The 21,974-nt window shown below is 37.1% G+C and overlaps 1 protein-coding gene across 3 annotated transcripts in view; it reads left to right on the top strand.

The window, feature by feature from the left end:
• FCHO2 (FCH and mu domain containing endocytic adaptor 2) overlaps positions 1–21,974 on the top strand; it is a 97,415-nt gene that overhangs the window by 19,316 nt on the left and 56,125 nt on the right. For all 3 annotated transcript variants that reach the window (XM_072858947.1, XM_072858946.1, XM_072858948.1), the window contains exons 4-8: positions 302–443; positions 533–685; positions 4,855–4,959; positions 11,106–11,204; positions 12,330–12,426. In XM_072858947.1, coding sequence (XP_072715048.1) covers positions 302–443; positions 533–685; positions 4,855–4,959; positions 11,106–11,204; positions 12,330–12,426 — 596 coding nt within the window. The remainder of the gene's footprint in view (positions 1–301; positions 444–532; positions 686–4,854; positions 4,960–11,105; positions 11,205–12,329; positions 12,427–21,974) is intronic.

The raw sequence follows: 21,974 nt of genomic DNA, 5'->3' as shown, positions 1-21,974 counted from the left end.
GTCATTATTGTGTGCTGTTGATAGAGAAGATTAAGTGAGCTTTGCTATGTTTTACTCATTAGAGTCAATACAGGTAAAACATAAAACATGGAAAAATTAGTAGATAGGATTCCAAGTACATTTGAAACATATTTAATAAGAATTTGTAGCAGTTGTTGGGGGTTTTGTTTGTTTCAGTTTTAGGAACGGAACTGAACTTCTGTAAATTTATCAATTATACTTTAGCACTATTTAAAAAAATCATAGCCAACTAAAAGGAAAAAATCCAGATGAACATTACATATTATTTTCCTCAATCTAGGACATTTGCACCAGTTTGGGATGTTTTCAAAACCTCAACGGAAAAACTAGCAAGCTGCCACTTGGATCTTGTGCGGAGATTACAAGAGCTAATAAAAGAAGTTCACAAGTATGGAGATGAACAAATCAAAGCTTATAAAAAGGTTATTAATTTTTTTCTTACCTGTGTCCAATGACTTGTTAACATTAAAATTAAAATGGTTTGGTTTTGACACTATGTGATATTTGGCAGACTAAAGAAGATGTTTCAGGAACATTGGAAGCAGTGCAAAATATTCAAAGTATCACTCAGGCCTTACAGAAATCAAAGGAAAACTACAATGCAAAGTGTGTCGAACAAGAACGTTTGAAAAAGGAAGGAGCAACACAGAGAGAAGTTGATAAGGTAGTTCTGTGACATCTTACTTTAATTCACTGTGTTGTCAATCAGTAACACATTCACCTTATATTAGTAAGTGAAATGCTCAGAAAGGGCTAAAAGTAGTTAAAAGTAGTAGTTGTGGCTATTTCATAATGTGCATGATATTTTGAATACCTAGTTATGTTTTGTTTACACTTGCTTCCTTATCTGTTCTAACTGCACTGCAGTTCTAATTCTTTATTTTGTAAATACCTGCATTGTATGATAATTGTGTGTTGTGGCTTTTACAGAAATTGCATATAATTGTTTCAGCATCTATTATGTTTTTGGATAAATTTCCGTCGGTAAATATGCAAATGCTCAATGCCCTTGTTATCGAGTTAAGGAGTAGGAGGTTTGTGTTGTCCCTTCAATGAGACAAAGTAGCTAATGAGACAAGCATTTGAAGTCTGTTCCATTGAGAAGAAAAACAAGTTAACATTACTTTCAGTGCTAATTTAAAAGGTTCCAATTTCACAGACCAAAAACCCAAGGGATGAGTATCTTGATGTTGTATTTAGTACTGTTCTTGGGTTTTGGGGGAGTTTGATCTATTCACAGAATTACAAAATGGGTGAGGTTAGAAGGGAGCTCTGGAGGTCACCCTGTCCAGCTCTGCTGCTCCAGCAGGGCCACCTCGAGCCAGTTGCCCAGGACAATGTCCAGATGGCTTTTGAATATCTCCAAGGATGGAGACTCCACAACCTCTCTGGTCAATCTGTTCCATTGCTCAGTCACCCTCACAGGGAAAAAAGTGTTTCCTGATGTTCAGAGGGAACCTCCTGTGTTTCAGTTTGTGCCCATTGCCACTGGTCCTGTCCCTGGGCACCACTGGAAAGAGCCTGGCTCTGTCTCTTTACACCCTCCCTTCAGGTATTTACATAACTGTATTTGTATACATTGGTAAGATCCCCCCCGAGCATTCCCTGCTCCAGGCTGAACAGTCCCAGCTGTCTCAGCCTTTCCTCATGGGAGAGGTGCTCCAAACCCTTCATCATCTTTGTGGCCCTTTACTGGACTCTCTCCATTACGTCCATGTCTCTCTTGCACTGGACAGCCCAGAACTGGACACAGTACTCCAGTCATGGCCTCATCAGTGCTGAGTAAACAGGAAGGATCTTGACCTGTTGGCATCACTGTCACTTTTTCCTGTTTTCAGGAACCTAAATAGTAAAGAGGTCATGTTTCCCTGTCTCTAACTATGTCTTCTCTTCTAAAATCTTGATACCTCTGCCTATTTCCATTTCAATTACCTGATCTGTGTAGGACTCTGTTCTTGTTAGAATGTTCTTAGTGTCTTTTGTACTGCTATCTTGATGGAGCAGATAGAGTTGGTTATTTCACTGATGATGAAAGCAATCCTGTTGACCATGTTCTGATTGTTTTGTCTTTGCTATAAATCTAGCTTTTCTTCCTAGCTTCTGTTTCAAGTGACAGTCAGTGTTGGATTCTAGACATGAATCAGAAATATGTGGGTTGACAGATGTTTTCCTGCCAGTCTATTCAAAGTATAATTTTTCTGAATTCTTGTAAACAGATTGAAACTTTTCAGTAGGAAAAGTTGACTTGACAGAAGGCTTGGGTTTAAGATGTAACATTGTCCTTGTTCAGTTGGAAACAAAATAATGTTCAGCCTGACTGATGTCTACATAAGGAGGGAGAAAGAGGAAGCACTATAGGATGAAGGCCATTTATTACTGTTTTATGCACCTTCCCTAGATACTTCTGTTTCAACAATTAGGCCATAGTTGAATGTTCACCAAGTACTTTAAAAAGGTTTCCAGTGGGAGCAGGTAACTGTGACCATTACATCTCTTCAGTCATGTCGTTACTCAAATCACTTGTAATTTCAGAAACATGGTGACAAAGATTGTGTTCATTTATTTTTCCTTTGCAGAGAATAGGTTTATTACTTTTAGCACACCATGAAAAATGTTTTATATCAAAATTGCATAACTATCAGAAAGCAGGGGATCTGCACCAATATGCCAAGAGCTTATCACAAAGCCAAATATTTGAAGAAATACCTTACTGAAGAATCTGAGGAGGTACCTGAGACCTCGCAATTTTCATTGCAGCTGAAAGTTACTGTTAACTTGTGTAATAATTTCCTGTTGTTCTCTGACATGTGAACTTCTCTATTTATAGTGACTTGACAAAAAAGTCTTGACTGATCCTTATTCTTTCACTTACTGTAAATCCACTAAATAGAGTTCTAGCAATTGCTGCACCTTAGAATAGACACATCCTATTTTCAGAAGAGATTACTAGTTAATCATACAATGTTCATGTGTTTTGTCATTTTGTCTGTCCTGCTGAGTAGTTGGCTTTTGTAGATGTTGTTCACCACATAACACTCGGATTCTGCTCATCATTAAACATGATTACAAGAGACAGAGAATGTTTTGGTTTTGTCAAAATCCCACGCATATGGGGTTCAATTACATAATGCTTTACAAAAAAAAAAAAATTTAAGTCTTTTAATTGGGATTTCCTTCCTTTTCAATGGTTAAATTTGGAATTGTCTTACTGCAAAGCAGTCTTAATTATTTTTAAAACCAAGCATTCATAGAGCACCTTGTACTTTCACTGTAGTAAATGGCATTCGGGAAACAAGATAGGACTCTCTTCTTCTTGGTAATTCCCCTGTGTGAATGTGCAAGAGTGAGAATCATCAAGTAAAATTCAGGACAAGTAGCTGATGGGTTTGATACAACCTGTCATGCTCTCCTTTTAATGCCTGAAGGATCCATATTCTTCATACAGTGAAGTATTTTCAGGCTCTGTTATGGTGGGTGTAGAAGACTACGTGACTAAGATCTGCTTAAGCTTTCTTTGTACTGGAAAAATGGAACTGGAGCTTTGGTTCCTCTTCCTTTGAAGTCCTGGCTGATGTTTCCCCAGGTGTACAAGTGCTAACGCTATACTGTTACTCATGATTTTCATTTTTTTTCTCTTTGAAATTGCAGAATATAATTCTCTCTTTCTGGAGGGCATATTTGTATTAATTCATTTGAAAGTTATGGACAGTGGTCAGCTTTACAAGTCATTGCAAGTGAGAAATAGTTTCTGTGTTTACTGTGGGACAGATGAAATTAATTTGAAAGAGGGGAGGAGAGCTATTCATAACTAGAACAAATAGTAAATACACCACTGTCTTTACTGATGTAATTAACAATTCAGGAATACTTTTGAGTTGCAACTGATGGGAAATTTCAGTGAGATAAGGTAGGCATGTTGAACAAAGAAGCTAGGAAAAAAGCTGGTGTTCCAGATAATTTTTATTTTCATTGGCTTTTAACTTGGAAATAGCAAGAATATCAAAGATTTGGAAAACTCCATCTCATGTGTGTCATGCTGTAAACTTTGAAAATAACTTTTTCTCTACCACAATCACTTAATTCAGTTTTGTTCTCCAAGTAATATTGGGATTCTCCTGTATTTTGTTTTGTCTTTTAAGAATATTAAACTCCCACAAAGATGGTTTTGGTTTATTAGCAACAAATAATGAAAAAAAAAAAAATCAATTATAAAGCCAGAAAGGACTATTATAAACAACACTGAGCTGCATAAATCTGGCCATCAGTATGTTCTGCATTAACTTCACTTTCAAGTGTCTCTTAATCTTAAAATTTCCATTGATGTAACGCCTGTACTTTTGAATTTCTTCCTTCATTTCTAACACAGAACTGTGCTGCCTTGTTTTTTTTTTTTACCATTGACTCTTTCCGAATTGCACAAATAACTGTTTGATCTGTATTCCAACCCTGCTTTCTTCCTGTTTTTCTGTTGCAGATCTAAATATTTGACAAGAGCTAATTAGTTAACTTCAGCAATACAAATTTGGTTTCAAAATAAGTATATTATAAATTAGTCATTGCTGATAAGGGGAAGGGATTTAAATGAGGTAATTGCTTTGTTACCTTTCTGTGTGGTTTATGTATAGCTTTAAATAGACATATCTAATGGCTTGAATCTGAGTTATTTGGTGGTGAAATTCTGTTATGACACTTCACTGTTTTGATATGCCCCTGAATATTTTTTATAGCTCATCCTAGGCTTTCTTTTAAAACCTTGGATTAAGATTGTGGCTTTAAAAACCTTGGATTAGATTGTACGTGTGACATTTGACACTTTTTTGTACTGATCTACAGGCAGCAGTTAAATCAAAAAAAGCTACAGATACCTATAAACTGTATGTGGAGAAATATGCTGCATTTAAAACTGATTTTGAACAGAAAATGACAGAAACTGCACAGGTAAGTGTTGTATTAAATGAGTTACCTTTAAAATGGATTAATATATGCTATTTCATCTCTGAAGACATCTGAAATCAAAGCTTTTGAAAAATTGGTTCAAGATAGAATTATCTCCTTTGGAAATTGATATGAACAATAATGTCAGACCTAATATGTTTGAAGGGCAAACACTGACCATGTATGTTGTGATGGCACTGTCCTTGAATGACACAGTTGAACTCTAGTACTCCAGAAAGACTTTTTGAAGAAATTTTAAGGAAGAAAACAAAATGACCTTCTGGAAGTATTGTAGATGCATTGTGATCATGTGGGAAATCCTGTGAATTGCTGGGCACCCAGAGCTCATTCATAGGAGTTTTAATACTGGGATCCATCATGTTTTTTTCATTATAATTCTGGCAAAACACTTTAGTTACAGCTTGTTAAAGTGTCTTCCCACGGTTTACCTGAGGTTGTGAAAAGCCCTTACGTCTGTTCAAGTTTCTGGTTTTTTTATAAAGTCTTTTAATCTGTATTCCAGAGAATACCAGGTTCTCTGTATGATTGCATATGCTGCTTCTTGTTATGTTTTAAAGGTTTGGTTTTTTTCCCCCAAATCTGTTGATAGCAGACTTTTTCCACTGCCCCAGTTTTCAAAAAGCAAACTTCATCATTTCTGCTTTTAGTAGTAATAGTTGAGGACTGGTTGGCGTATTTAGTTGTATATGTTTCTTGGTTTAATATAGCTTTTACAAGATAGAAATTTTCTTTTTGGTTGAAAATTCTTTGCTCTTTTCATTAGTTTCAAAGATCAATTTTTAGTCATAAATGGAATTATTAGGGAGATTCAGTCATACTTGTATTTTTAACATGTAAGTGGGAAAGTATTAGGTTTTTCCTTAAATCCTTGGAAATTAAGATTTCACAGTATGGGGATTGTGTAGGCTGACATGTAAAAAGCTGCTCTGTCCTAAAGCGTAAACTGCTTTCCTACTTCGAGAACTTCATTAGAATTTGATCTAGTTCATCTCTGAATAGATACTCAACACAGCTGTTAGAGAAAGGATACCACATATATCACATACCAAAACTCTTCCCTCCCACCCCCCAGTCCAGGCATTTGCAACAAAGTGCTCAGGCATGCTGCTGCAAAATTCTGCTTTAACACAACTGATACATTAGGAGTCTTGACAACCTTTCCTTGAAGAGTTTGCAGAAGGCATCTTTTTGTGCAGTATCCTGACTTGGTTCTGGTTGAAGGAGCTGACTCTTCATGCTTTTCTTCTCAATTTGAGTTAAATTAGGTTATGTACATTATTTTTCTCTCCTTTTAAAAAATCTGTGACTTTTAAATGCTTATTTTTTTTTATTGTGGAGTGTAAAACAGTGATGATTGCAGCTACTCAGTGGTATAAAAAGGCTTTATTAAAAATAAAAGTTCAACAAGAAAATTCATGGGTACTGTGGTCTAGGCCATAAGGCCTATTGTACTTCTCTCTCATCTCTGATGTATGAAGCTATGTTTTCAATATATGTTTTAAGTTAGCATTTCTGTCAAAAGCAGCAGTTGTCCTATTACCATGCTTCTTCCTTTGCCAAGTATTTGTGCAAGGAACTACCTTGTAGAACTAATCCAGCTAAAACTAATGCATGAAGGAAGGTTGGCTTTATCCCAGACAAGACCTGCTGTCTGGTTTATTAGGAGATCACACAAGCATTTGTGCTGGCACAAAGGTAGAGGCAATGTGGTACCAAGAGCGGAGAATTGCATCTTCAAGCTGGTTTAACCTGTGACTCTGGCCTGGACTCATTGCATATGTGTCCACCTTACTTACACATTTACATCTGTTGCCTTAGCATTGTGTGTGTCTCACTGTAACTTAAAAATATTTGCATATCAGTTATCCCTAGGCAATTTGACTGGGATTAGGATTGGAATTGGCATGTGTGATTACAATCACTTGAGAATTTTGGGACTAAGCAACCTTTTTAAACTTAACTAATATGTATCTTAAAACAGTTCTTGGAAACAAGTATAATACAATAGCAACAAAAGAATCATTGAAGTGTAACATTCCTCCTGGAGAGTTTCCAGAAATAAGAGTAGGTGGAATCAAATTGACATGTGAACACATATTGCTGCTTCCCAAAATGGTAACTTTTTTGTACTGTTCCTGTTAATGTAACTATTGTATTTGCTCAGTAAGCGTTCCAGTAACTCCATCATTGTGTGGTTTGTATAAATTGTAGTGCAGCCTGACTTTTGCTGTAGACCACATCTTTTGCTACAAAGAAATAAAGTGACACCAGAAAAAATACTGAACTATTCCATTTATTTGTCTCAAGTTATATACAAGTGTGGCTTTTCTGGATCAAGAAGTTCCTGCCCTGTTTGTTACTTACCTTGCTCTGGAAATTACTGAACCCCCCAATGAAACAGATCCATGAATGCTTCTGATCCATGGCAGAGCAAGTTCAGTCAGGTGGTTTTAAACCTTTATTTAGTCTCACAAAAGCTGTCTGCTGTCCATTCCTTATCTTACAAGAAAGAGACTGTGTTTATAGCAGTTGACTTACTGCTCTCTGATACAATAAGAAAAAATTTCACAAATAAGACTTTAGTAAGCTGGCCTTGCTAAATTGCACTGTAAACTTGTCTCCAGTGACCAAGAAAGCTGTGAGTAAATGAAAAGGAGTTCTTGTGTAGAACTGACAGAATATAAAGATGAAGAGTATTTGACATGGATTTTATTGTCAGTGAATTAGTGAAGGAAAATGTAGGGCCTTTCAGCAAGCAAACTAGCTGGGCTTTCCGTTATGTACTAAAAATAAAAAAAATAAATTTGAACAATCCACTACAACAAAAGAATGAGAAAAGTAACAGCTTATTTTGTATCTAGAGACAGAATATGAAGGTGCCCTGTGTTCAGCTTTATTTGTGTTATTAGGTAGGTATTACGTATTTAAACCAGGCTGAGATGTAGAGAGAGAAAAAAATCTTTTTACCATACCAGATGTTACAGCTGGGAAAACCTGCCCATGCTTTTGGGCTGCTTTGTTTTTTGGTGAGGGATTGGGGGTGGGGGGGAGGCAGTTAGGATCTTTTTGGTTTGGTTTGGTTTTTTTCTGGATACAAAAATGGTACAAAATTACCTCTTACTACAAACCACACTTGTCTTAATGTCCTTAGTCCCTTAACTGCAACAACCCTTTTACTTAAAATTTAAGTTTTCATTTAACGTGATAATAGACACCTGGAAACTTTCCACACCTGTCCAAATTGGAAATGAAAATTGCCATTCCACCAGTGTAAGTCCTATCTGTGGAATTTGTTTTAAGTATAATGGTGTAGCTGCATCTACAGTAGCAGCCCTCCTACGGTTGCAGGAGGGCTACTTTAAAGATGATGTGATAGGAAAAATAACACCCATGAATATGTGGAAGCCCACTTCCATATGAAGCACACCCTAGATTATCTTAATTTAGAGTACATTTCATTTGAAATATACTAGTTCTGAAAACAAAATCAATGAGGAGTGTGAGCATTCTCAGCTGTTTCAATGCAAAATCAGTTCACTTAGTTTAAATCTGTCTTACACTGTTCACATACTTTTTTTCTGATGACAAACATCTTGAATTGCTGTGGCGTTATTCTAGTAATCATGTAGTAACATCCTCACTTAGCTGTCCTCTTTTCTTAGTTAAACTCCACCGATCTTGTTGCATAAATTTTATGTATTTTTCCTTTTTTGTCATTTACTATCTTACCTGCAGTTATCAAAGTGAAGTGACTCGTGATACGTGATTTTGAGAGGTTGAATTTTGAAACATACGATCTTCCTAATCTTGAATTGCAAGTTGTGGTTTTTGCTGCTATAAACATGGAAGGTTTTATAGTGATTAAAGAAGTAGGAAAATATAGTTCACTGTTGCTTAGAAATTGGATTTCAAGTGGGATTCCTCAAGTTGAAAGATTTTTCTGAGTAAAGCTATAGTTATATTATGCAATTACTATGCAGTTGCTAAGAAAACATGATGTCTTATTTGCCAGATTTTCTACCTTACTAGAAGCTTTTTTTAAAATCACATAGCACAGTCAATTATTGGAAAGGACCAAACAGCTGAAAGTGCTAAATTATTCTTTAAAAGTCTTCTGTCTTATCTAGAACTGAGTAGAGTTGAGTTTGGGTGATTTTGCTGTTTATCTGGAACTGAGTAGAGTTGAGTTTGGGTGATTTTGCTGTTTATCTGGAACTGAGTAGAGTTGAGTTTGGACAATTTTGCTGTTGAGCAGTCTGCATGTAAATAAAGTTCAAGAATGAGTAATAATTCATTTTAAAAAAAAATGTAAAACTTGCAGGAAAGAATACAGGTTTAAAAGAAAGAGTAATGCTTACTTAAACTGTGTATACTGAGTTGGACAGCTAAAGATCCTGCTGATGATGATTTTTCATTTGTATTGTAGCTTAAAACGCTAAGAAGTGGCTTGCATTTGTTGGGTCATTAACATTACAGATTAATTTCAGTACATCTTTTTAAAACAGACTGATCTTTCAAAAGTGAAAGTAAACAATTTGGTTAATGATTATATCTGTGATATGAATGATGTGGTTGTATTATGGTGCCTAGCTTTATTCTTTGATCAGAACCTCTTTGTATTATGTACTGTACAAGGCCAAGATAGCTCTACTTCAAAGACTTTAAATCTTAAGGATAAATCAATAAACAAGAAATAAGGAAACAATTGGGGGAGGGGATGCTTTCCTCTGACATAAGAGACCAAAAAAAATATCTCTGAATGGCCAACTGTTTTGATATGATATGCATTATAGAGAAGAGTTTAAAGGAGACTGGTACCACTGCAGAGTTTTATGGGGAGCTCAAGCCAAACATGAAGGAAGCATCATTGGCAGAATCTTATAAGTTGACTTTGTGTTTAGGTTAAAATTAGATAGTGGAAACAGGCACACATTGGAAGGGCACATTGTGTACATGTGTTGACACCCTAATAATAACTGAAAGCAGATATTATAGAGGTGGACTATGGATAGTTTTGAAAGTAAAATAATATAGTTTATATAATAAGGCAATCACTAAAAGAGGTAACATCATAGAGTAGGCTACAGAGGATGACCATATCCTCTGTAATTAAGAGGAAGGCTGCTGGAGGAAAAAAAAAATAATTTTAATCTGCTTGATTGATGGCTAAAGAGGTATGTAAGTGTGGCAAAAGAAAGACTTTAGACATTAGTTTAGATATTTGACTTGTTTAGACATTAGAGATATTTGACTTGTCTGTATGGAGTTGTGTTTGTGAATCAGAGTAGCAGGAGGTGTGAAATGTGGAGAGATGGTCTTCAGAGAAACCTGTACAGATTACAGAGAGGATTAAGTGGTCCTCCAAAGTTTGGACACACTTGAAAGGGCAGTTACAGAAATAGGAAGAGAACAAGGAGAGAGCAGGAGTAAACAAAGATTTCAAGACAATTATTGTTGACTGTTGGGGAGGATAAGGACATTTTTAGTTCTGATCCTTGACTAGGAAGGGGTCATTTAAAACACTGGAAGTGATTTTAAAATGGCTGTCAGCTGAAAGTCTGGGTAAAATGGAACAAACTGCAAAGATTGTATACGGTGAGTTTAAGGATCAAAAAAATGAATCCTATTTGAAGAAGCAAAGGATATAGATTTAACTAAAAAAAAGAAAAAGCATGTGTATATTGTGAGCAGGAGGAGAGGGTGCTAAGAATGAAGTGCAAAACAGATCCAGAAATAAGATTTCTGGGTTTAGATGAAAAAACAAGACTCTTCAGTAATGGAGAAAATATATTTTTATTTATTTATTTATTTTTAAATACTCTCTAACCCTATTTTCTTTTGCGAGAAATAGGTCAGATTTTTTAAAAATCAAAATAGATGAAAGTTTAAAGAGTAAGTAAAAAAACTGGATAATGGTTCTAAAAGGATATATTATATTTTAAAGTACATTATTTCATAACTCTGTGAATTCTGCACCTTCCTTTCTTAAACATTGTAATTACCGTGAGCAAGATCTGAAAAAAATAATTGGGTTTTTTTCCCATTTAGTGTATTTAAGTATTAAAATTTAAGGTTTCATATTTCAAGAAATATTTTCATTATGATTAATTGCTTGTGTTTGTTTACAGAAATTTCAAGACATTGAAGAAACGCACCTTATTCGTATGAAAGAGATTATAGAATCATTGTCAAATACCATAAAAGAAATTCATTTGCAAATAGGAGAGGTAATTTTTATATTATCATTTGTTTGTTTGGATTATGCTACATATTCTTCTTAACTATTAAGTGGAATATTTCTTACTGTGTTTGTGGTAATTACAAGATCACATCATTCAAATTATGGTAAATTCAACATAAGCTCATTTTTATGGCTTCCTGTTGTGTTTATAAATTCAGTATCACAAATTTTACAGAATAAGTTTGAATAAATTTTGTCTTAACAGAAAACAAATGTTTTGACAATTTGAAGAATTTTTAGTGTATTTCAAAGTTCCGTTCCCTAGATATTAAATTAGCACTCATTCCACACATAATCAGGATACTTGTGCTTTTCTTTCACTAAAATTTGAAATTATATCACTCTGAAAAGTTTACAAATTTTTTATACACATTGGGTTTTATGAGCAAAAGATCTTCAATAACAGAAGCTTTTACAGTACCTTTTCTTTAGATGTAAGTTGGTTTAATTAATAATCCTTATAAGTAGTCCTTAATTTTTAGATGTTTTGAAATGTAGTTTTATTTGTGTACACTTAATGTGAGTTGCTGTTTTCCTCAGGTTTGAGGTTTTCTGCTAATGAATGATGATCACAAGGGTCATGCTATTTATTTCTAAAGCATATACGTACTGCCTTGTTGGAAAAACTTCTTATTAACAACATGTGGTTGTTCCTTTGTCAGACCAAAAACATTACAACAGTAATGCTTTTACTCAAGCAGGTGGTAGCTGTGATAATACAGTAGTAACAGTTCACACCCTGGCTGTGGTGCTGGCTTAAGAGACTGCTTAGCTTCCGGACATTGTAGTGGGACATGTTGCTGACAAATGCAGAAAATGGTATATACACAAGTTGTTTAGATGGAAGAAATGGAAGTAAATCCTAGACCTGTCATCAAGCTGTATTCTTTCATTCCTAATTTCTAACTGTATTGTACACACACGTGCTACTATTAAAGCAAAGGAATTTCCTTGATAACATGCCTGTTGATTTCTCGAAGACCTGTAATATATTTTAGAGGGAAATATTTTGAACCTTAACTCTTAAAGAAAACCGCTTTTTAAAGTTAATTACATTCTTTCAATTACTGTTTTTTAACTTCCTTTTGTGTGTGGTGTGGTTTTTTTGAAGGTGCATGAAGAGTTTATTAATAACATGACAAATACTACAGTTGAGAGTTTAATACAGAAATTTGCTGAGTCAAAAGGAACTGGCAAGGAAAGACCTGGTAAGATATTAAAAATAACAGAGTAGGAAATGTTAATTTTAAAACTGTAGATTTCCACTCCTAATAAAAGTCAAACCCCTGTTTGTTATTGTGTTATATTTTAAATGTACTTACAATTTCAAATTCTCAGAATCCATTAGCTTTGATATTAAATGATTTGTAGAAATTAACACACAATTTATTATGTACGTGTAGTATTCATGTTCATAAAGCATGGCAATTTGTAGCTCTGAGTCCTTCTATGTAGACCTTCAAGAAAGCTTTTAAACTATACTGTTCCTTGGTACATCCGTGAAATTTGTCAAGAAACTGAAGTTCCTTGCACAAACTATGTCTTTCTGCATAAATTATATTTCAAATTTTTATTTAATATGAATTTATGCATATATTCAGAACAGATGCTTATCGAACTGTTGGAACAGTTGCATCAGTTTATTTGGTTAGCTTAGAAAATTGTACATTTTAATAGACTGTATGTAGATTGTTCTTTACTAAGCAGCAAATTGAGTAGTACTTTCTGAAAGTACTGTTTGTTGGGTGTGGTGTATAAGACTTTCCTGGACTGGCATAAAAAGACAGTCTCACAGTACTGGGTATCTAGCATTACAGGAAAATAAAGAGTTCACTTTCATATTTGGGTATGAATACACAGTCACTAGGTGTGTGAATACAGGAATTCAGTAGTACTGTTTTCTGTTTTCTTCAGCATTGGAAGTCCTGACTAGCATCTCTGTTTTCTAGTATCGAAGCACAAAGGTGATGTACATAACAGCGTAGATCTTGAGAATTTATATTAAATTGTTAAATATGGTTACTAGGTATCTTACAATGCCTCTGTGAGGCGTTTTTAGCATTGTTTCATATTCTTTCTGTGATCCTCTAATGCTGATATCCAAGTGGGCTGAGGTAAGGTTGTATATGGAACAATTTTCTAATGTTTCCTGTGTAGTTTGCAATTTTTCAGTAAAGATTAAGAAAGTAGAAGTATGAACTTCAGGGGTTCAAGTTCAGTTGGTCTGAAATCAGGAGAAAGACACCTGAAAATTCAGTGTTCAGACCTCTTTGACTAGCTATTGCCGAGATGTCATGGCTAGGGATCTTCATCTTGCATTCAGGATTCTGACTCCCTGGATTACAAAGACCCTTGCTAATGTATCCTAGAACACTGTGCACTTCAAGTCATCCATGTTATTAGTGGTTTTTTTTCCTAGACAACATAGTAATTGTAAGTAAAGTAACACTTCACTCTCTAATTTAGTAGCAGAAGTTACACATGCTCTGTACTTATTTGATGCTTTACAGAGTTCTTAAAATCCTATTTGTATTCTCTGACGCCAAATAAAAGCTTTCCCCATAGCAGATTTCATTTCTTCAACTCTTTTAATAGCAAAGTATTCTAAGGAAAGATAGTGTGTTTAGTGTGGAAATGTATGCACCTTGAATTTTCTTTTACAGTGTTTTGTAAAGCAGTGATGATGCAGAGGGAAAGCACAGGCAAATTCAGCAGTAAAAGAATACAAATTCACAAGAAGTTGTGAGGTGTCAAAGATGGGAGACTAGAAACACAGACTGCTAGTGATGTTAATTATGAATACTGCTTCTATTATATTCATTTTATTAACTTAGAATCATATAGCTTTGACAATTACAAAGATTTGTTAGGCAAAGTGAGGTATCAGCCTTCTAGGAATGAAATGGAAACAGCCAGTGTGCTAAGGACTGCTTTTTTTGATTAAAAAAATACTTTTCTGTATTTTAGAACCGTTCTTAATAGAAAGGTATTTTAACTCATGGAGCAAATGTTGGAAGTCTTTCTGTGTGTGATGTATTTATTAATTAGGCTGGAGAAGGAGATGGCTCCTCAGATAAATCTAAATATTCAATGTAAAATGATACTGACTTGGTGTACAAAATAGATGTAGAAAAAATGTCTTACGGCTGTCACTGTTGCTTAAGATTCCAGTCCTAAATCTGTTTGAAGGAAATACTTTAAAATCCCCCAGGACTATGTAGACCTTCTGCCTTCTGTATTATTTGTGGGCTAGTATACTAAGTTAAATGGTGTGCCACTTTCTGAAATGCTGAATTTTGAGAACAAAATAAACTGAAAAGGTAATGTGTAACAAAGTATTTTAGTTTATTTCAGTATATTCTATCTATAGTTATAGTTCTTCATAGCAGAGCTCACTGGCTTTTATTTATATCTGTGAAAATAAGAATTAATCTGAAATGAAGTACTGAGGACAGCTGTTTTATTACATAGACTGTAAACAATTTACAGTAAAGTTTTCTAGATATAGGCAATTATTTTCTTAAACTCTCATCTGCATATCTGAAATTTCTCTTTGTACAGGGATATATCCTTTGTACCAGATTATATGGGCTCCCTCTGGTGGCTAATTTCTGTCCCCTGAAGTCATAATATACTGGGGCTTCTAGAGCTTAACACTGCTTTTCTAGTACAAATAACGTTTCTTTCAAGCAGTAGTGCTTTGTGAGGTTTTTTTAACTTCACTTATGGACTTCTTTACAATGGCTCTTTTTTAACTGCTACCTAAATAACTTATCTATTCAGTTTTATTACTTACTTCTTACTGAATTTACTTTAAATATTTTTTAAAATTTATTTTAGTTTTTAGTTTACAGTTTTTAGTAATAGAGTATTTGAAGAAGTTGTATTCATTATTTGTTTTCTTACTTCCATTCAGTGTAAAAAAAAAATAGCCACATCCAGTTGCAATTCTTCTAATTTTAACTGAAAAAAACCATCACTTAAATGTAAAACATTGAAAAACAGAATGAGAGCTGGCAGGACCTGCAATCACCAGTAAGGCTTCAGGTTAGAATTTAATGTGTTCTCTGAACCGTTTCTAACATTCAGAGGGACCTGGACAAGCTCAAGAAGTGGGCCCATGTAAACCTCACAAGGTTCAAGAAGGCCAAGTGCAAGGTCCTGCACCTGGGTCGGGGCAACCCCCGGTATCAATACAGGCTGGGGGATGAAGGGATTGAGAGCATCCCTGCAGAGAAGGACTTGGGGGTACTGGTGGATGAAAAGTTGGACATGAGCTGGCAATGTGCGCTCACAGCCCAGAAGGCCAACCGTATCCTGGGCTGCACCAAAAGAAGCATGGCCAGCAGGTTGAGGGAGGTGATTCTGCCCCTCTACTCCACTCTGGTGAGACCCCACCTGGAGTACTGCATCCAGCTCTGGGGTCCTCAGCACAGGAAAGACATGGACCTGTTGGAGCAGGTCCAGAGGAGGGCCACAAAAATGATCTAAGGGCTGGAACAGCTCTCCTATGAGGAAAGGCTGAGAGAGTTGGGGTTGTTCAGCCTGGAGAAGAGAAGGCTGCAGGGATACCTTACTGTGGCCTTTCCATACTTAAAGGGGGCTTATAAGAAAGACGGGGACAAATGTTTTAGTAGAACCTGTAGTAATAGGACAAGGGTTTTAAACTAAAGGAGGGTAGACCCAGACTAGATATAAGGAACAATTTTTTTACGATGAGGGTGGTAAAACACTGGAACAGGTTGCCCAGAGAGGTAGTTCATGCCCCATCCCTGGAAATGTTCAAGGTCAGGTTGGATGGGGCTCTGAGCAACCTGGTCTAGTTAAAGATGTCCCTGCTCTTGCAGGGGAGTTGGACTAGATGACCTGTAAAGGTCCCCTCCAATCCAAAGCGTTCTATGATTCTCATATGTGGGGAACTAACTATGTGTGTGTCTCTGTATTAGTTTTTGCCCACTACATAGTTTACCCACAGGGTACGTTGAAGGACCCTAAATTTTAGGAAAGCAAACTTCCAGCTCTTCCAGGAGTTAGTCAGTAGGACTCCCTGGGAAACAGTCCTCAGGGACAGGGGAGAAGAACAGAGCTGGCAGATCTTTAAGGATGCTTTCCATAAAGTGCAAGGGCTCTCAGCCCCCAGGTGTAGGAAATCAGGCAAGGAAGGGGAGAGATGAGCATAGCTGAGTCGAGACCTGCTGGTCAAACTAAAGAGCAAGAGGGAACTGCACAGGCAGTGGAAGCAGGGACAGGTAACCTGGGAAGAGTACGGGGACGCTGCCCGCTTGTGTAGGGATGAGGTCAGGAAGGCCAAGGCGCAGCTGGAGCTGAACTTGGCAAGGGATGCGAAGAATAACAAGAAGGGCTTCTATAGGTATACCAACCAGAAAAGGAAAGTTAAAGAAAGCGTACCTCCACCGATGAACAAGAATGGTGACCTAGTATCAACAGACGAGGAGAAGACTGAGGTACTCAACAGCTTTTTTGCTTCAGTCTTCTCTGGCAACCGCTCTCCTCACCCCCCCCCAAGTCAATGGACAACATGTTGGGGACCAGGGGGGTAAAGCCCCTCCCACTTTAAGGGAAGATCAGGTTCATGACCACCTGAGGAACCTGAACATACGTAAGTCTATGGGACCTGACGAGATGCATTCCAGAGTCCTGAGGGAATTGGCTGATGTAGCTGCCAAGCCACTCTCCATGATATTTGAAAAGTCCTGGCAGTCAGGTGAAGTCCCTGGTGACTGGAAGAAGGGAAACATTGTTCCCATCTTTAAAAAGGGTAGAAAGGAGGACTTTGGGAACTATCGACCTGTCAGCCTCCCCTCTGTGCCCGGAAAGATCATGGAACAGGTCCTCCTAGAAGCTATGCTAGAGCACATGGAGGACAGGGAGGTGATTTGAGACAGCCAGCATGGCTTTACCAAGGGCAAGTCCAGCCTGACCAACCTCGTGGCTTTCTACGAGGGAGTTACCACATCAGTGGACAAGGGAAAAGCAATGGATGTCATCCATCTGGACTTCCGTAAAGCCTTTGACACGGTCCCCACAACATCCTTCTCTCTAAATTGGAGAGAGATGGATTTGATGGGTGGACTGTTCAGTGGATAAGGAATTGGATGGATGGTCGCATCCAGAGGGTAGCGGTCAATGGCTCAATGTCCAGATGGAGATCAGTGACGAGTGGTGTCCCTCAGGGGTCCGTACTGGGACCAGTGCTGTTCAATATTTTCATCAATGACATTGACAGCAAGATCGAGTGCACCCTCAGCAAGTTTGCAGATGACACCACGCTGAGCGGGGCAGTGGACACACCAGAAGGATGGGATGTCATCCAGAGGGACCTGGACAAGCTGGAGAAGTGGGTCTGTGTGAACCTCATGAGGTTCAACAAGGCCAAGTGCAGGGTCCTACACCTAGGTCGGGGCAATCCTCAGTTTCAGTACAGGCTGGGGGATGATGTGATTGAGAGCAGCCCTGGGGAAAATGACTTGGGGCTACTGATGGATGAAAAGCTGCACATGAGCCGACAATGTGCGCTTGCAGCCCAGAAGGCCAACCGTATCCTGGGCTGCATCAAGAGGAGCGTGGCCAGCAGGTCGAGGGAGGTGATTCTGCCCCTCTACTCCACTCTGGTGAGACCCCACCTGGAGTCCTGCATCCAGCTCTGGGGTCCTCAGCACAAGAAGGACATGGAGCTGTTGGAGTGGGTACCGAGGAGGGCCACGAAAATGATCTGAGGGCTGGAACACCTCTCCTATGAGGACAGGCTGAGAGAGTTGGGGTTGTTCAGCCTGGAGAAGAGAAGGCTGTGGGGAGACCTTATGGCAGCCTTCCAGTACTTAAAGGGGGCCTATAGGAAAGACGGGGACAGATTTTTTAGCAAGGCCTGTTGTGACCGGACAAGGAGTAATGGTTTTAAATGAAGGGAGGGCAGATTTAGACTGGATTTAAGTAAGATATTTTTTACAATGAAGGTGGTGAGGCACTGGAACAGGTTGCCCAGAGAGGTAGTGGAGGCCCCATCCCTGGAAATGTTCAAGGCCAGGTTGGATGGGGCTCTGAGCAACCTGGTCTAGTTAAAGATGTCCGTGCTCTTGCAGGGGAGTTGGACTAGATGACCTGTAAAGGTCTCTTCCAATCCAAAGCATTCTGTGATTCTCATATGTGGGGAACTAACTATGTGTGTTTGTCTCTGTATTAGTTTTTCCCCACTACACAGTTTACCCAGAAGGTACCTTGAAGGCCAAATGAGAAGACTCCACTGTGCTGTATTGTCAAAAAAACAGGAATAAAAGCTAAATCTAGATGATTTGTTTTCAGTAATTTGTTGTGGTGTCATTGTTAGTGGCTATTGGTAGTTTATTAAGTTGTTCCTCTTATTTTTTTGCATTTTTTCTTAAAACTTTAATAAAGAGGAAATCAAAATTGTTATTGTAACACAGACAAAAATGGAAAGCCAAAATCCTTGCTGGCTCCTTAGCCTTCCAGTAAAACAATCATCTGCAGATGGCGATTATTACATATGCTGTGCCATTATTCAGTGTGAGAGGCGCACTGGGTCATCCTTTAAGTATAATTAAAAAAAAATTTATTGGTTTTCTGCTAGCTTGATCCATCTTTCACAATCTGAGTAAGCCAGAACATGATTTGCAACTGCAACACACAAGCAGGCAGAGAAGATCTTGCATGTGACAAAGAGGAACAGTCACATGCAAGTTGTGTCTAAATGTACCAGTAAAAGCATCTAGAATTTGGGCTGTGGAAAACACAAGCCCATAAAAATACTTCTTGTCTCCTTTCATTATCCATCCAATAAATTTGAACTGTATGGAGGGGCTAGAATAAGTTTGCATTTTTTAAAACATTGTAAAATTAGTGCCTGCAATCCATGAGCTCTTTGGATTAAATTATAACAAAAGTACTTTACAATGTTTATTATTCACAATTGCTGTTGATCAGCCATCACTGGCTCCTCCACATATAGTAAAGCATTTGACTTCTGTCCCTCTTGTCCTTTTAGATATTAGGAATAATAGTGTAAGTCCTTTTAATCAAATGGTGCTTCCTCAGATAGCAAGATTCAGAAAAGGACAGATGTAAAATTCCTACTCCATTTCCTCCCTCCACCAAATCCAGAAATTGGCAACTTGGTTGGTAATTGATCAGTAATGCTGGTTAAAAAAATGTTTGGTCTGTTGCTTTTTGGAGCTGCTGAAACTTATTTTGCTTTATTTGCCCATGCAGAAAAAATTGCCTCAAGGCTCCTGGTAACTCCAGTCATGAGAAAGTTTAAGGTCTTGGATGTCAAATGGAGACATTAATTTAGGAAATTTTTTAAAAATCTTTTTGAAATTCTTTCTGGGAAGGCTATCAAGGAGTCTAGAGTTGAGAAATTTATCAGTGACTTAGGACAGCTATGATGTCAAGATCCCCACTGCCTCACAAGGTAGTGCATATCAGAAAAAAATATCCTGGCATCCTTGCCATTGTGCTGGTGGTCCTTGTCTATCCTGAAGGAACACAGTTGGAAGCTCTGTTTCTGGAGAGCTAACACATTTTGTATTTTGAAGTCTTAAAAAATAAGGGTTTATTTAGGTATGGCATTCCTGCTGAAAGCAATGTGGACTTTTCACAGGCTGCAAAACCATTGATAAACCATAATGTTTACTATTTGGATAGCAAGCAAAGTAGTTTAATCTGGATTCCTTACAAGTTCATTAATGCTGTCAGCATTGCCTGTTACCAGAATCATAAAGCATTAAACCTTCAATTTTGTAAACATTTAAAAAACAAATTTTACCTAGGCTTTAATTCAACTGATTTCTGATTCAGTGAACTCCACTGAATTACTGATCATTTGATTAGAATAATGTTTTATGTGGCTGTCCGTTGGTAGTGGTGGGGGGTTAGCGCAAAGTTTGATGTGAATTTATGACATGCGATCAGGTCTTTTCTAATTGCTGAAGTGGGCATTTTAGTCCTAAATGCATATGGAGCATACTCCTTACGTGTTCTTCCCACACTGAATGCAAGAGCATTAAAGTGAGCTGCAGCACAACTAGGAAGCTAGTGCAAATACTGTAAATGCACAGTTGTGCTCACTCCATGTTAATATTCCTATTTAGTTAGTGTGTTGTGTTAAACTACATGTTGTCTATCTAATGAAGAGATGTACAAGATGAACAAGATAAAGGAAAAAAAAGGTTAAGAATAACTGTATTACTCCTAAGAAATTTTAGAAATACATTAGTCCTTTTCCAGGGATTGAGAGGCAAAACAAGGGCCATGGAGTATTAAAGCTTGCTTTGATTAAAGCTACTAGCTTTTTATGTGCTTGAATAATTAACTCTGCTTTGAGAGAAAGACTTGAAACAGTGCTGGGTGTGGCGTATATTTTTTCTGTGGTTTGGTTTGATAACATAATAGTTTATAGCATTTATAAAATTAAAAATGCTTTTCTAGGATACTAAACAGCAACAAAGTAGATGGAAATAAACACTGAAAATGGTTAATCGTAATTTTTGAAGAGCTCTGCATGATATCTTTGAGCTTCTTTTCCACAAGGAAGTGTAACAAAGCAAGGATTTATTTTATGTTCTTATAAATTATATTCTTTGTATTTTCTGTAAATATTGTGAATATTTTAATGCTGCCAACACTTGTGATTAGGTGCATAAATAGCCTGAAGTGTCACCGTTTCTCAAAGCCTGTTTATCAACACTGGCAGTATCCAAGGGATTCAGAAAAGTATTCTTTGTAATGGAAGGCAGACCATTGCTATATTTCAGAAGTTAATGGAAGAAGTTAAGTGTGGATATATTTGAGGATTTTTATGAGAAGCTGGGCTTGAGGCAGATAAAGAAGTATTTAAGGGTTCTGTGCTGTAGAGCTCTGTTTTCAATGTGGAGCTGCAAGCTCAAGAGCCATACCAACAAATGTTTCTTGATTCCTGTCCTAGATGTCTATTTTATTTTGCCTGCAAAAATTGTGTCGCTTCATAAACAACGAACCTGCCAAAGCTGATGTGGATTTTAGGAAGTGTCATCTGCCAGCATAGATTTTTAATAATTACATACACCTAAGTTGCTAATTTGTTTTAGATTGTGATTTATTTATTTTTAATGGTCTGGAGAGTTATAACTGTACAGGTTTTGTTCAAAAAGTCTCTTAATGCAAGTGGAAGACTAGTAGCATTGAGGAAAATACCTTAGACAACATCTGTAGATACAACAGGGCAAAAGCTGGTTTTGAATCATCTTGGCCACTCAGTAAGATGAAGTACTATTGGGTCCTCTTGAATTTTCTTGCTACAAACAAAAACAGTTGCAGCCTGAGGGAAATAATTTTTCTGGGCTGTGGGAGCAAAGCAATGTACATTTCAGTAACTTAAGTAGGAAAAAGATATTAATTAGGTGATAGTCATCAGGAAATGCAGTAGTATACAGGGTGGGTGCTCCTATGGTAATAAAAACATTATTGAAGAGCTTTTAAACACCTGAGAATAGAAGTAACATACTGAGATGTATTTTATGCTAATAAAGTAAATAAGACCTGTACTTTAGTTACATAAATTAGCATACCTTATAAGGTATTAATATTGAGGGAAAAGTTTGAGTGTTTTAATTTATTTAGTGGAGAAGTATTTTTCTTTTAAGATAGGAAATGTTCTGTGGACAGAATTAACTAGGCCAGTAACTAAATGGCCTTTTCAAACATGAAATTTTCACAGGAAGCATACTTAGCAAAATTAGAAGGA

The sequence above is a fragment of the Ciconia boyciana genome, chromosome 4 (assembly GCF_034638445.1).
Source record: "Ciconia boyciana chromosome 4, ASM3463844v1, whole genome shotgun sequence".
NCBI lineage: Eukaryota > Metazoa > Chordata > Aves > Ciconiiformes > Ciconiidae > Ciconia > Ciconia boyciana.
The sequence above is the reverse complement of the archived record's forward strand: the minus strand, read 5'-3'. Positions and strand labels throughout refer to the sequence as shown.